At 56.6% G+C, this 14,114-nt stretch overlaps 1 protein-coding gene across 18 annotated transcripts in view; it reads left to right on the top strand.

Moving 5' to 3' along the window:
* Positions 1-14,114, top strand: part of TCF3 (transcription factor 3) — a 74,416-nt gene that overhangs the window by 37,382 nt on the left and 22,920 nt on the right. For 17 of the 18 annotated variants that reach the window (XM_086477593.1, XM_086477578.1, XM_086477592.1 and 14 more), the window contains 3 exons: positions 4,129-4,202; positions 5,324-5,420; positions 13,935-14,002. In XM_086477593.1, coding sequence (XP_086333719.1) covers positions 4,129-4,202; positions 5,324-5,420; positions 13,935-14,002 — 239 coding nt within the window. The remainder of the gene's footprint in view (positions 1-4,128; positions 4,203-5,323; positions 5,421-13,934; positions 14,003-14,114) is intronic. The other variant, XM_086477581.1, reaches the window with a different exon arrangement.

The following is a 14,114-nucleotide window of genomic DNA, read 5'->3' as shown; positions in this document are numbered from 1 at the left end:
TTTAAAATAAAGTTGGCTCCCGGCAGCTGCGTGCACACGTGGGCGTCTCTCAAACTGCACACACGCCCTGCGCTGGAAGAGCCTTGTAAGTGTTGCACAGCCGAGCGCTCAAAAGCTGGGATACGCCAGAATTAAGCTCGCTTGTGCGAACATAATTCAGCTCCGTGCCACGTGAGTTTTGACATAATATCAGTTGGTGACTTGGATTCATGATTTTTTTTTTTTTTGCCTAGGACTGCGTGCTTTAATGCAGGAAATCTGTGCCCAGGGTTGGGGGGTGAGGGAGATGCCTGCGGGATCTCCGTCTCACCTGGAGCAGCCTGGCAGCACGTGAGCAGTGCCCGTAGGCAGGAAACACATCACCGGGTGCCCCAAGGTGCTTCTGACCCTCCCCCAGGCGCCTCATGAGCTGCTGGGACAGAAGGGACCCGGGGCGATGCTTGGGTGCCCTTGGGCGAGCACTCAGAGAGCTGCAGGCTGCTGGCATGAGGGTGCCTGAGCAGTGTCCTCACCGCAGGCTTCCCCAATTTCTGCTCCTTCCTCTTCCTCCGTTTGGGTTAAGCCTGGCTGCTCGGTGCCAGGTGATGCCCACGGGAAGGCCGGGCTTGGGGACAGCGCCGGTGAGCACCGCGGGCTGGGGAAAGCGTGACTGCTTTTGGCGGTGGCATGGTCTTTGGGGATTTTATGGTGTGAGTGGAGCAAAACCCTGCTGATGGGGGCTTCTCCAGGAGCGCCTGCCTTTGGCCAAACTTTGGGTTTTCGCAGGGTTGGCAGAGGGCATTTGCTGCTAAATTTTAGATCCTTACTTGGATATGTCGGGAGAGAAGAGCAGGTTGGCATCGCGTGTAGGACAGATGCCAGAAGTCAAAAGCGGGCAGTCTGTTTTTTGCTGGCTTCATTCCAGAAATCCCTGAAGTCTGAAAACACCTGCAGGCTGAAAACGGGAGATTTTTGCCTGCACCTTTCCTGCCGGTGACAGCAGCTCGGGGAAGGCGTGAGACCTTTGTTTTTTTCCAGCAGGCGTCGGGCAGCGGGCTGGCCCTGCCGCAGTGTGCTGGCACGGGCCCGGCCGGAGGCGGCTGAGCCTTTGGAGCCGTTTCCAGAGCCATGGGCCGCTTTCGTTGCCGCTCAGGTGGGAGAGCGATAACCTCGCTTCACCTTGGCAGCCGTGCGACCACGTGAACGCCAGCACCTGGAGCGGCAAAAAAAAAGAAAAAAAAAAGGCCTTTTGGGTTTCCCCAGGGGCTGGTTTGCTGTTGCAAGGTCTGGCCACCGCCGTGCTGCCCGGTTGGGTGCTGCAGAGCTGCTGGGAGCAGGGCAGGGTTTCACTCCCAGCTCCCGCTGGGTTGGTACAGGGAGGGGGGGGGGGGGGGGGAGGGTGCTGCTTGCCCCCAGCTCCGTGTACTCGCCGAGAGCAGTGAGAGGGAAAGAGGGGTGCTGGGGACTCGCCCACGGCCTGGGAGAGCGGCTCTGCCACAGTGCGTGCCCGCTGTCGGAGCACCCGCTGCGGTTTTGACCCCTCTTTGGGGTGCGCTGGTGGCACTGCAGCGTGGAAGTAGCTCATGCAGAGGGTTTCTCCGTGTCTAGGGGACACATGAGCCTCTTGACCGCAGCTTTTGTCACCCGTACCACCCGTCTCCTTTTTCCTCCTTCCTTGGGGAGACCTGGCAGTGGGTTTTTTTACTTTTTTTTTTTTTTTTTCCCCAAGAATTTTGGCAAAAAATTCATCCTGGGCTTCCAGGCACCGGAACTCCCTCCAGAGCCCCACTGAGCATCCTCTGCCAGCACATCCTCGCCTGGGGATGCTCCTCTGCCGTCGGGTGGGTTAGAGGCAGGACTGGGTGGCTCTGCGGGAGGACAAGGTGATCCGGCACGGGTGAATGCCCATCCTGTGTGGTGTAGGGGTGGGTACAGGGATCAGGACCCCCGTGCCTTGGCTTCCTCTCTGGCTCTGGGGTCCCGAGGCATCTCGTGGGAACACCGGCCGCAGCCAAAGCCTTGTCGGTGCCGCAGTCCTCGTCCTTCCAGTGCAAAGGGGCGAGTTTGCCAAGGATGTCTGAGGCTGCAGTTCCTGCTCATGTCTTCGCCCTGACCGTTGGGGAGCTTTAAAAGTACCCGTGAAAGCCAAATGAATAGAAGGAGCATTTCTGCCTCCTGATCTCCGTTGGTGTTTGCAGGGTATGCAGATGAATTGCTTTAGAAAAACACATTAGCAAAGCAAAAGTTTATTCTAGGAAGTAGGAGGTGGGAGAATTGGCAGTAATTCTCCCTAGTATCCAAGGTATTATTAGAGGCTTATCCCTGCTCTGCACAGTAATCACATTGGAAATTTTTGATTAGAAAACAAAATCTAAATGAGAATTATGAATATTCATTAGGTGTAGAGATTAATATGCATAATTATGCAAATTAGACAGCAATTAAACACCAATTCTCTGGGGAAATGATTAACACAAAGGCACAGAAATAGAAGGATGTAATTTGAAAGAAGTTTCTGGTTAAATGAACAGTAAGGGGAGCGGAGGAGACAAATACACGGCGTGTTTGCCATAATAATCAGCTTTGCTAAACCCAAATTGGAGTGCGCCCTGCAGCCCTGCCCCCCTCCATGTCCTTGCTCCCGCATGGACCCCCATCCCTGCCACCCTCCTGCGCCTCCGCTGTCACTGCTGCTGCGAGCAGGTCTCTGCTCCTAAAAGAAAACCTCCCGCAAGGCCTTGCCAGCACCTTGGCTGATGGAGCTTTGCTGTCGCTGGGAGAGGGGGTGCGGAGGGGCTTCCCAGAGAACCCCTGGCGCTGGGGGCGGCACAGGGCGGTGCTGGATGCTGCTGGGAGCCGCTGCAGGTTTCTTGTGCCGTCCCGTGGCAAGCGTGGCCATATACCCCCCGCAGTGGGGCAGGGGTTTCCGTGGGATGAGGCAGAGAAGTGGCTCTGGCTGATGCCGTCCGCGCCGCTCAGCCTCCCGCAGACCCGGGATTTCTCCCTGTCCGCTCCGGCTGAGCTCGCAGGACCCGCGCAGCATCTCCGAAGCCCGGCTGCAGGGCAGAACAATGCCCCCATCCTGCCCAGCCCCCTCTCAAATCCCTGGCTTTACCCCCATGAGCGTTTGGACGGAGAGACACCAACTGCCATGCCATGCACTGACCCCTGGTCACCCACCGGAGTGGAGGAGACGGACCAGCCCAGTCAGAAATCCTGCTGCCGGGTCGAGTCGAGGCTCGTCTTCCAGGAAAAGTTTCTTCTGTGCAGTCGTGGTACCTGCTTGAACTGCGAGACCTTTGCTGATGTGACTCCCTGGGCTTTTTTTGTCCCGGTGGACATTTGCCGTCTCCCCTGGGTGACTTGTGTGTTGGTAGCCCGAGGCGCAGCCTGGGTGGACCTGGCAGACGATGAAAGGAGATGATTTCCTCCCGCGGTCTGTGTGCAGGCGCATTGCAAAACCCTCGTGTTTGGTCCTTGGCCATTTTGGGTCAGATCCCCTTTGCCAAGGATACTCCTGGGAGGGCTGAAAATGAGATGGACAGGAGTGTGCTCTGGTGGGCCCCATGTTGACAGCACACCTTCCTCTGTGGGACCACGGGGGGGCTTCAATAATGCCCTTGAACGAATGTGACTAAGCCACAGATAACCTTGTACCCCCAGCAGTTCCCACCTGAGACTTTCAGCTCTGGGCACTCTTTTAATCTGCTCAGGTGCAATGAAGAACAGAGTTTGGTCCATGACCTAGCAGCACTGTGGGCAAAAATCAGATCCCGCCAGAGCATTAGGATGGGTGCAATGAGTTTTTAATTCATAGTCGTCTTCGTCATCAGCGTCTGGGGAGAAGAGGTTCATGGGTGCTCTCTGGAATAAAGCGAGTTAAAATACTTGTTTCTCCTCTTCCCACTGTCCCATGTTTTGAAGCGTTTCCAGGCTGTGGTGGGATTTGCTTTGAAGTTTGTGGAACAAACTCCCAGCTGGAGTGGGAAGGTGAGGAGGGAGAGGGGAGGATTGGTCACGCCAAGTGGAAGTGGTTTATTAATGAAAATATTGTTTTGTTTGTAGAAGGAAGAGTTAATTTTGCGAGAACACCTTTGAGGCTTTGCTGATAAAGCAAGAGTAACCTTTGTTCTTCCTGTTTTTCGGTAGGTTTGGATGAAAGACCGGGATCAGGTTCCTGGGGAACGGGAGATCAAAACAGCTCCACATTTGACCAAGGAAGGGTAAGGACGAAGCACAAACACTGAGCTCCAACCAAAATAAACGGGGACTTTACCATGGCTTCTCAGCCTGTGCGTTTGTGCCCAGGTTGGGTCTAACCCTGAAAGAGCTTGTCTTGCCCCATTTTGGACACTGGTTCTGCCAACCCTGCGGGGGCAAGAGCAAGGAGAGGGGTCCCCCTGTCCCCATCTCCCCAGGCTTGACTGCCTTGAGGTCCCTCTGGAGAAGGCTTCTCGTCCAAAAACCTCCCCCAGGCCCGCACCCCGTGTGGGCTCCCCGTGGCTGCTCAGGCCTCTCCGCTCCCTGCGCTCGGCTTTGGTGTGGGGAGAGGGGGGCTCCTGGCCGTGGGGTGGGAGAGGTCCCCAAATGGGGTCACAGCTGAGCCCTCTCACCTGGTGGCCTGTGCCTTCAGCAAAGCTTGCTGGGCACCCACCGTGCACGGCTTTGGGACCCCGAGGGGCCGACTGGGGCTTGCTTTGGGGGGAACCCACCGCGTCGGCCGGGCGAGGCACCCTTGGTGGGGTTGGAGAGCACGGGAAGGGTTTTACAGGGAAGGAGTCGAGGCTGTGACAGCGTGTAGCTGGGGCCTGAGGAGGGGAAGAGAGAAAAGACATTACCTTAATTGAAACGGTGTTATTTTGACAGATGCTCATGTTTTAATGGGTTTGTGTGATTCATTTTTGCAATGGCACCTTTCCCTTCCCTTAGGTCAGTGGCGCAGCAGGCGCTGTGGTGTCATTTCTCATTTTTATAGGCCTTCTCCTCTCCCCTTCACTCCTCTGGCTCGGGGAGGGGGCTGCCTGGCTCTCACCTGGTGGGTGCCAAGCCGCTGGGCAGAGGCAGAAACTGCTTGAGAGCTGCCGGCATGGGACAAACCCCCCATGTGTCCCTGCTTTGGTGGCACAGCCCCTCCCAATGCTGTAGCCTTGTGGCTGCACTGCCCTGCTCTCTCTTACCGTGGCTTGGTAAGATGTGATGAGGTCATTTCTGTGCCCTTTTTACAAGGAGCCTTTAACTTTGAGCCTTCCTGCTGCGGGAGAGCCTGAGCTCCGACAGCCTTGCGTTTTGGCGTTTGGCTCAGCATCCCCCCACGCCCGGTGGTAACTCTCCCGTGTTGCTTCAGCAGAGCTATGGCGAAGGCCCCCACTACAGTGAGCACAGGGACCTGCCGTCTCACAACAGCATATCTTCGTCGCCATTCCTGGGAGCTGGACTAGTGGGTAAGTCCCTTTCAGCTGCCTGGCGGGTGTGTGTGGTCAAGGCAGGGGAAATCGCAGAATGGCACGGGGGGGGGGGGTGGGAGCGTTTGCACTGGCCGGTGTTGCTGTTCCACGTGCTCCCAAAGGTGTTCTCAAAGCTGTGGTTAAAGGAGGTGCTGTCCAGAGGGTCTCATCAGCGCCTGACATGCGTGACAGCCGCCGTGGTTTATGTGCATTATTATTTTTCCCTGCTCTACAGTAGCACCCAGAGGCAATAGCAGAGATTGATGCCTGCTGTGCTGGGCTGAGTTTGCTTTTGGGAGCTGGTAATCGAGGGTGGAGAAGAAGCAGGAGAGAGGGGGAGAAAAGACACAGCTCATCATTAAGGTCTTGCAACAGGCTTGTGGCTGCTTTGCTTTCCAGCCTCACAGCCCCAGGGCGGTGCAGTCTCCGCAGAGGGCTGGAGGATGCTCCCCCTGGCTGCAGTGGGGTTTGGAGGGCCTCTTCTTGTGTCCGGCTGGCAGCCCTGCCCGGCTCCTCCGTCCCCTGCTGCAACTGGGCAGCATGAGGAGCTCGCGGGGATCGGCCCCGTCCCCACCTGCGGTGCCCGAGACCGTGATCGTCTGCGATCAGCTGCGTGCGACCATTTACCCAGTTACCTCTCCCAGCTTGGGGGTGGGAGGAGAGATTAAGAGCAGAAAATATCCATCCTGAAGGGCTTAGAGAGCTCTAATGACATTAGGTCAGGAATTGGGGTTAGTCCTCCCCACCTTTGCCCACGCAGTGGTGGTTAAAACCCTCCAGCGAGTGTGGAAGGAGCGGTGTCGGGGCAGGGCCCCGCAGCTCGTGGCGTTTGCTGGTGGTTTGAAGGGTGGGGTTAGAAGAGGGAATTGCGTTTGAAACAGAAAATCCCCACCGTGGTAGGAGGTTCCTCCTGCGGAGCTGGTCGGAAAGGGGAAGAGAGTAGTGGGGTCGTGCTGGGAAGTGAGCAGCCACGCGTTCGCTACTCCTGGCCTGGGTCTGCGGTGAGGGGCTCACTCGCAGCTCTGCTCCCCCTTTTTGCTTCTCTTGCTGTCAGGGGGGACAATGTCTAGTTGCCCCTTCGGGGTCCTGCGCAGGTGTGGAAGAGCATTTCCGAGCAGCTCCCCCCCGTCTCTCTGCGACGGGGGTTATTCCTTCTCATTTTCTGCCCCAGGAGGATGTAAGCAAAGCAGAAGAGGTGTTTTCTAATAAGACGGGGGAGCCTTGATGAAATTCAGCAGGGTTTCTTGGGGGTGTGCGTGGGGGGGACCCATCCCAACCCATCCCACACCTGGGGCCAAGGCAGCCTTGAGAGTTTCCAGCCGAGAAGGAGCTGCCTGGGGAGGAACATGGAGGTTTCCCCTTTGATGTGTGCAGGGAAGACGCGTTTGGCTTCCTCTCAAAGACAGGGCTCCCAGTCTTTGGCAAGCGCCACGGCACTCCCCGGCAAGGCTGCGAGCCCAACCGGTCCCCAGCACGTGGAGCCGGAGCCTCTCCTGCCCCGGCGGGTGATTTCCACTGGCTGTCTCTGCCGTGGAGGGCGAGCTGTGGCCTCGTGGCCGGGAGGATGGCGGCCACGCACCGTGCCCGAGGCTCGAGTGCGGGCTGGGGCTGCCTCTCCCTGTGCTGGTGCAAGGTCTCAGCCGCTGGCCTGGGTGGTCGGGCGCAGCACCAGGAGCTCCACCACCAAAAGAGGAGCTGGGGAGGCTGGGAGAGAGCAGCCAGGAGGGGCAGGAGGCTCCTCACATTTCAAAGTTGCTCTTGTTCCTAAAATTGAATGTGGTTAAAGTAGAAAACATCAATTCCTGGAGCAGGTTCCAAAATACATAAATAAGTTTTGCTTTGCTTCTGTGCTCGTGTGCTGAGAAGGATAGACAGGAGGAAGACCATGGATGGGATTTTATTTTCGTCTTTACCAGGCTGCTTCTGAAAACTTCTCAAGTAGCAAAATGATAAGTGGAAGGGGAGAGAAAGGAGAGCAGAAAAAAAACCCTAATAATGGTTTTGCATATGATAGTGTAAAAGCAGTGGCAAAGTGGGGGGAGGGAAAGGTGAGTTTTGGAGATGTGTCACTTCAGCTGCCAGGCCCTGGTTTCCAGCAAGGTCCCTCTCGGGGGCAGCAGGCCAGGCAAGCTCATGCTAATGGGGCAATTGAGTGGAACCAGTGAACTTTAAAACATGGGGAGATGCTAGAAGCAAATTAGGATGGCCGTGTCTGGTGGTACTGGGTGGACAAAAGGTGCGTGAGGCTATCATCTAAGCCCTTCTCCAAAATCAGAATTCGTATCTCTTTCCCACTCGACCTCTATTTCTTCAAGGAACATCAGCAACTGCTGGGAGAAACATTTCAGGAGGAGCATGATCTGTGTTGGGAATGATGGGCTCAGTGAGCTGGAGACAGAGAGGCTGAGCTGAAAGGGCCCCCCAGGAAAACGCGCACGTTGGCTTCCCCGCTTGGCGCGGGCTCTGAGCGCTGCTCTCTGCCGGCTGCTGCTCGGTTGGGGTGGTGCTGGCCTCCGCCGGGAACCTGCGTCCTCCAGCTCTTGTGTTTCTTGAGTCAGCAGTGTCCCAGAGGCAGGCTGCAGCCAGCCAGCCACCCTCTGGTGGCGTGCCTTAGGGACAATGAGCACCCTTCCCGCGGTGAAGGGACGCTGCTGGCCAGGCAGCGCTTGTTGGAGAAGTGGAGCTAAACTGTGACTTCTTTGGCTCGATTTTCCACGTGCATCCAGCAAATGGAAAGGAGACTCCACTCCCACCAGCCTTTGGTGGGCTGGGGAACTCCTGCCAGCCCGAGCTTTGAAGCCACGGTCTCGTCCTTTTGAGGGTGGAGACTTCACCTGCCCCTGAAGGCTGATGGTGTTTTGGGGCTGTGGTGTGCAGGAGGAGGAGCAGGGGTGCAGCTGGGCACTCCCCTTCCCACCGGGGCCGTTTCACCACTCACAGACTGATCCGACATGAGCAGGGGTGTGAGGAGAGAGATTTGAGAACTGCGGGGTGTAGTGGCCATTTGGATAAAGGAGCAGTGGAACGTGCAAACTTGTTCATCCAAGTTTCTTCCCGGCGTGTCCCTGCAGGGCTGGCCAGGGAAGCTCTGGCTGCAGGTGGGTCTGGCTTGCGAGCAGCGGCGATTGCGCACAGAAGCAGCGCAGAGCATTGGTTTCAGGGGGGTGGAAAATTAAGAGCAGTGCCAGGGCAACAAACTCCATGAGAAGGGCAGGGCTGGAGGGATTTGCATGGCCCGGGAGAGAAGGAAAGCAGGTCTTGAGGTCGGGGGGAGCAGGGCGCTGCCAGCACATCCCCGAAAGGCTGCATCCCCTGCCTGCCTGTCCCTTGTACCATCCCCCCAGCCCGTGTCCTCATCCCCTGTCCGAGGTTCCCCTCCCAAGTGCGGCGTGGAGGGGGCTGCTCAGCTCCTGGGGAGGAGCTGGGGCAGCACAGAGCTGTGGTGCAGAGCACCAGGCAGATTTAGGCTCAGAGGGGACAGCGTGCCTGAGGTTTCCTGCAAGCAGGCAGCAGTCCCGGCAGCGCGAGGCACCGGCGCTGGTGCTGGAGGGTGGGTTGCCTGCCTGCTCGTCCGCGGGCAGCCCCAGTCCAACCTGCTCTTGGGATGACAGCCCTGCAGATGGCAGGGTGCACGTCTAGTCCAAAACCACGTTGAATTCACGTAGCATGCTTCGAAAGGAAAAGTACCGATTTCTGTTCGGCTGGGACATGCAGGTGTAGCATTTGGGGCTTATGGACGGTCTTTAGATGAACGTATAGCGTCCAGCACGATGGGAGCTTGGCTTTGGGAGGCACCTTGAGCGCAGAGCGGGAGAGGGGCTGCGCTGACAGCGGGACCTACCGGTGCTGCTCCCAGAGCTGGCCTTCCCCTGCCCTCGGGGCTCCCTGAGAGCTGGGGGTGATGCCTCTCATGCACTTTTTGAAGGGGACAGTGCAAGGACAATCTTCACTTGGATGCTTTCCAAAGCCCAGGTTCCCTCTCTGCCACAGCTGCAGCTCTCCAAGGTGTTGGGGAAAACCAGAGCTGCCTGCAAGACTAACTGGGTGGGGACCTCTGGCCTGTGTTGCACTGGGTGGGATAACTTAAATTTAAAAAAAAAAAAAGTCAATCAGTCCCGGAATGGAAATACCGTCAGTTGCTCTGAGTAAAGATCACCCCAGGCTGCCAGGCAGGGGTCGGGGAACCTGATGAGCAGGGTGTAGTAGCAATGCCTGTGAGCTCCGTCACTCGCTCCTCCAAGTTTTCAAGCTTTGAGCCCTTGGTGCCGCTCCCCAGAGGACAGGTGATGTCCTGGCGAGGTCTGAGCATCCCAGCCTTGGGTGAGGAGAGGTGACGGGGACCATCCCTGGCTGCCCGAGGTGGTGCCAGGACACAGCACGGTGACGAACCGGCTCATCCCAGAGGGTGAGGAGGGCTTTTCTGTTTGTTTTAAATCACCAATCTTCAAAATCTGCCACTCTTTTACCATTCATCTTCAGCGGGGGCAGACAGGGGGGGATTGCTTAAACAGCAGGGAAACTGATAAGCCATAACAGATTTCTTTCTAGTAATTATTTCTAGTAATTAGCTTCTTTTCAGAGGAGTGTTTCTAATCTTGTGTGTATTGTGAGCTGTTGTGGATTGGGTTCTTCCTGGACAATGGTTTTAATCTGCCCATGGATGGGGTTTGTTGCTGCTCCGGGTTTTTTAACATTTTTTTTCTCCCCCCCTTTTAATCCCCGACTGTGTCCTTCCTCCCTTTTTTCCCCAGGCTGTAACTCTAATGGAATTACCGGTGCGGGGCTGGGGGGAAGAGCGCGGTGGGTGGCTGTGCCGTCGCCAGGGTGGTGGGTGCCGAGGGCAGCACCGGGGCTCCGTTTCAGAGTGCGGGGCCGGGGTGATGCGGGGGCACTGGTGTGAGCTGCCCCCGGGCTGGCAGGAGCGTGGGGCACTGCGCCTCGGCAAAGCACCTGCCTCCTTCCCGGCAAGCGCTGGCAGAACCCGTAGGCAGCGTTGAATTGCCTTTTCTTGGCTTATTTGTACACAGCTGTGAGGAGGGCTTGTCTTGGGGAGAGAAATGGCAAAACCACAAGTTTACTTAAAAGCATGGTTGTCTCTGGTGGAGGTGAGATGCTGCCATGGTCCCGGGTGCTGAGGCCAAACCCTGCCGCTGCCGGCGCTGGCGGGAGCCTCGGGAAAGAGGAGTTTTTGTTCTGCCGCCTTGTCTCTGAGCCCGGGAGCAAATCTGCCTTTGGGAGGAGAGAGGGGTGCACGGGGCTTTCTCTGCAAGAGCCCTGGGTGAAGGCAGGCCTGGGGGAGGCTCCGTCTGAGCCCGGCACAGCCGGATCCTGCAAGAGAGAACATGCTGGGGAGAGGAGAGGGGTTGGGAAATCGCTTATTAAGCAGGGTTGAAGGCAGCGCAGGCAGGCGAGGGGCAGGGGCAGGAGCTGGCGGGGGTGGAAAAGGCAGGAGGGGGATGCCAGGACTCGCAGCAAAGTGATGCTGTAGAGAGCTGGAAGTACTAAATGCTCCCAGCCGGTTTCTGGAGGCAGCTTGCTCGAGGTGCCCTCCGCCGTCCTTCACCTTTGCACGCTAAAATTTGCAGATGTAAATCCAACAGAGAGGATGATAGGATTTCCAAGGGAAAACCCCTTTCCCATTCAAGGGATTTATTCTCAGTATCTTCTGATTTATGTTTTTTTCCCACCCCCAAGATCCCTTAACACCCGTCTGCAGGATTTCAGTAATTCGGTCAGGAACGAGATGGCATTTGGGGGGAGATTCCTGATGTTTTCTGCAGAGACCTGCCTCTGTCCTGGTCCTTGCCTTGGTCCTGGGGTTTCACCACCTTTTCTGGTGGGTGCCCCCAGGCTGTGGCTGGGAAAGGGCGACTTGGGCGAGTCCTGGCACAGCCGGGTTTGCCGCCTGTGCTGGCTGGCATCTCCTTGGCAGCAGAAACAGCACCTTCTGCTGGCAAGTTCAGCTTTTTCTTGCCCAACTTGTGGACTTTTTTCATTTCAATAGCCTAGATACATTCCTATCCGGGAAAGTTCGCTCTTTTCTTTCTGCCTTTCTAACAGAAAACTAAACGTAAAATTTCTACCGCTGAGGTTTTTGCTGCTTTTTCCCCTTTTTATGTGATGATGAAGGAGGGTGCAGGGGCTGGGGCTGGCCCAGGGGACAGCTGCCCTCCCTTTCCCAGTTTCCCCCATCCCACGAGATGCCCAAGCGTGCAGCAGCTTGCTGGTGCCAGGCGTGCTTGCTGTCCCACGTGAACTGAGCGAGGCATGAAAGACCATCAGGTGAAGGTAGCAGGTTTTGGAGCAATACGGTGCAGAGTTGGCACCGGGTTGGAGTCCTCACTCCTTCCCGCACGCGTGCCAAGAGCCCTGTGGTTCAGCCTCTGAGGTTATCTGGTGACGGCAGAAGCGTTTGGCTCGGCGCTTCACCACTCCAGCCATGCGTGGAAGCAGCAGGATATTATCAGACGGGATATCAGCCTGGCTGTTGCTGACCAGATAAACTAGTGTGGCATTACCCTGGTTTTCCTCTGGTTTAGGAGGAATCGCAAGCCACCCAATGCCACAACCCGTTGAGTTATTTGTGTAACGTTGCCGGCGCTGCGGCAAATAGAGCTGCTAAGCTCTTTTAAAAATTAGGTCATTTAGGAGATCCGTCCTCTGACATTTTGACCTTTGTTTACTTAACGTTTAAGCCTCTGAAACGAAACGGCAGCGGCGCCCGGTGCGTCCAGCTGTCACTGGAGGCGAGGGGCGGTGGGATACTGGTGTGCCGCGCTGTGACCCCCGGCACCGTCGGGAAGCTGGGGGTCTCGCGTTTGGGGGCTGTAGCGGGGGAGCCCACTCTGGAATTCTGGGTTGAGTTCAAAGCCCTCACGTTAAGGTTGTAAAACCAAGCAGCCTCCTCTCTCTTCCCATCTCTCTGCCTTGTGCTTTAGGGGGGGCTGGTTTGGGGAAATTCTTTCCCCACAACCTCTTCATCTGCTCCCCAAAAACCTCTTCACCGTCTGTGGAGCTGCCTGCCAGCCCAAACGTCTCCCCAGTGCATTAACCGGCATCTTAGCAGGCTTCGGTGACAGCTTTTGGTTAAGCAGATTGGCAAAATCCTCCCCTTCCCAATTTTGCTTACTAAGCCAGACCGGAGACAGGATACGATCGCCCCTTTTCACCCCCTTTTGCCGAGGAGGGGGTGCTGCCGTATTGCGGGCAGAGGCCCCTGTGCCAGCACAGGGCAGCTGCCGGAGCGGGGCTTTTCTGCCCTGCGTTCAAAGCATTTTTGTTCGTCATCTCCAGTTTCCCTCTTCCCTCCCCCTTTTCCCTGGTGGCACCATTAATAGGCTGTAATTAACAGGAGGGAAAAATTCCTCATATATTTTCTATCCAGGTTGGGGTTTTTGTTGGGGTTTTCTTAATGAAAAAGTGTGTGTTCCCCGCTAGAAAAGTGTCTAATTTTGCTTTGGGGTGTGTGTGTGGGGGTACCCCAAAGCAGTCTACTGTGCTTCTGACTGCCCCAGGCATGGGGTAGAACTGTTCCCTTTCTCCCTGGCCTGGGGTCCTCCCCTGGGGCTGCGACACTGCCGTGGCACCCATGGGTGCTGCTTGCTGGGGGCTGCGGTGTGCTCCGGGGCGATGACCACGAGGGAAGAGACTGCAAGGACGTTTCAGAATGGAAACATTTTACTGTGTGTCTTGGGTTTCTTTTTTTTTCCCCCTTCCTTGAAAACACTATTTTCAGCAGCGTGTGGGCAGGGTGAGGTTGAACATGTTTGATAAAAGCCGTCGCTGGGTGCTAAAGTTCACTCAACAGGGCTGGGGCACGTGGGCTCGGCTCGCACGGGGCTGCTCCCGCACAGCATCCCGGTCGACACGGATGCTCCGGCTGCCCCGCGGTCCGGGAGGAGCCTGCCCGGTGGGACCTAGCTGCTTGGAAAGGAAGGAAAAGCTTTTCAGTTGAATGCCTGCTCTTTAGATCTGGATGGGTTTTTGGGAAAGTTGAATCTCCACCAGGGAAGGGGAAGAAGGTAATCCCTGCGCCATAAGGAGCAGGAGCTCAGCTCCCCACAGTGCTGCTCAGCGTGCGCTGAAATTGTGTTTCCTACTGTAGGGAAAGCGCCCGCAGAGTCTGGTCACTCCAGCCTGGTTTGCTCCGTCACTGCCTCTGCCAAATTCGGCTGGCTTTTTTTTAATCTGTCTGGAGGGATTCTTTTTTTTTGCTCTGGTCTGACACTGCCAGTTTCCATGGCCACAAGCACTTCCCTGCATTGCTGCAGGTTTGGGGTTTTGCTGTTGATGGACCGGCCGAGCCCTGTTGTCCGTGAACTTAAAAGAGCTTTGGTTTTAGCCACGAGCTGTCACAGGAGGCAGTCGCCTCTGCAGACGGAGGAAGCTCCGTTACGAGCGCGATCTTCGCACCTCGGCAGGACACCCCGGGAGGGCGGGCGCGTGGGGGTGCGTGCGAAACCTCCCCTTCCCTCTCACACAAAACCTTGTCTTTTCTTTTCTCCCCCGTAGGGAAGAGCAGTGAAAGAGCCTCGTACTCCACGTTCGGAAGAGACGCAGGGATGCCAGGACTAAACCAGGTAATGATAAAATGCATTGAGATTTTTTGCTTCGTTTACTGGTTAAGCTGCTGGGAGTGAGAGCCTGGGAATGAAAAGGAGCCTGGTGGTTTGCATCTTGCCTCTCTGCACG

The sequence above is a fragment of the Leptosomus discolor genome, chromosome 24 (genome assembly GCF_034619465.1).
Source record: "Leptosomus discolor isolate bLepDis1 chromosome 24, bLepDis1.hap2, whole genome shotgun sequence".
Lineage (NCBI taxonomy): Eukaryota > Metazoa > Chordata > Aves > Leptosomiformes > Leptosomidae > Leptosomus > Leptosomus discolor.
The sequence above is the reverse complement of the archived record's forward strand: the minus strand, read 5'-3'. Positions and strand labels throughout refer to the sequence as shown.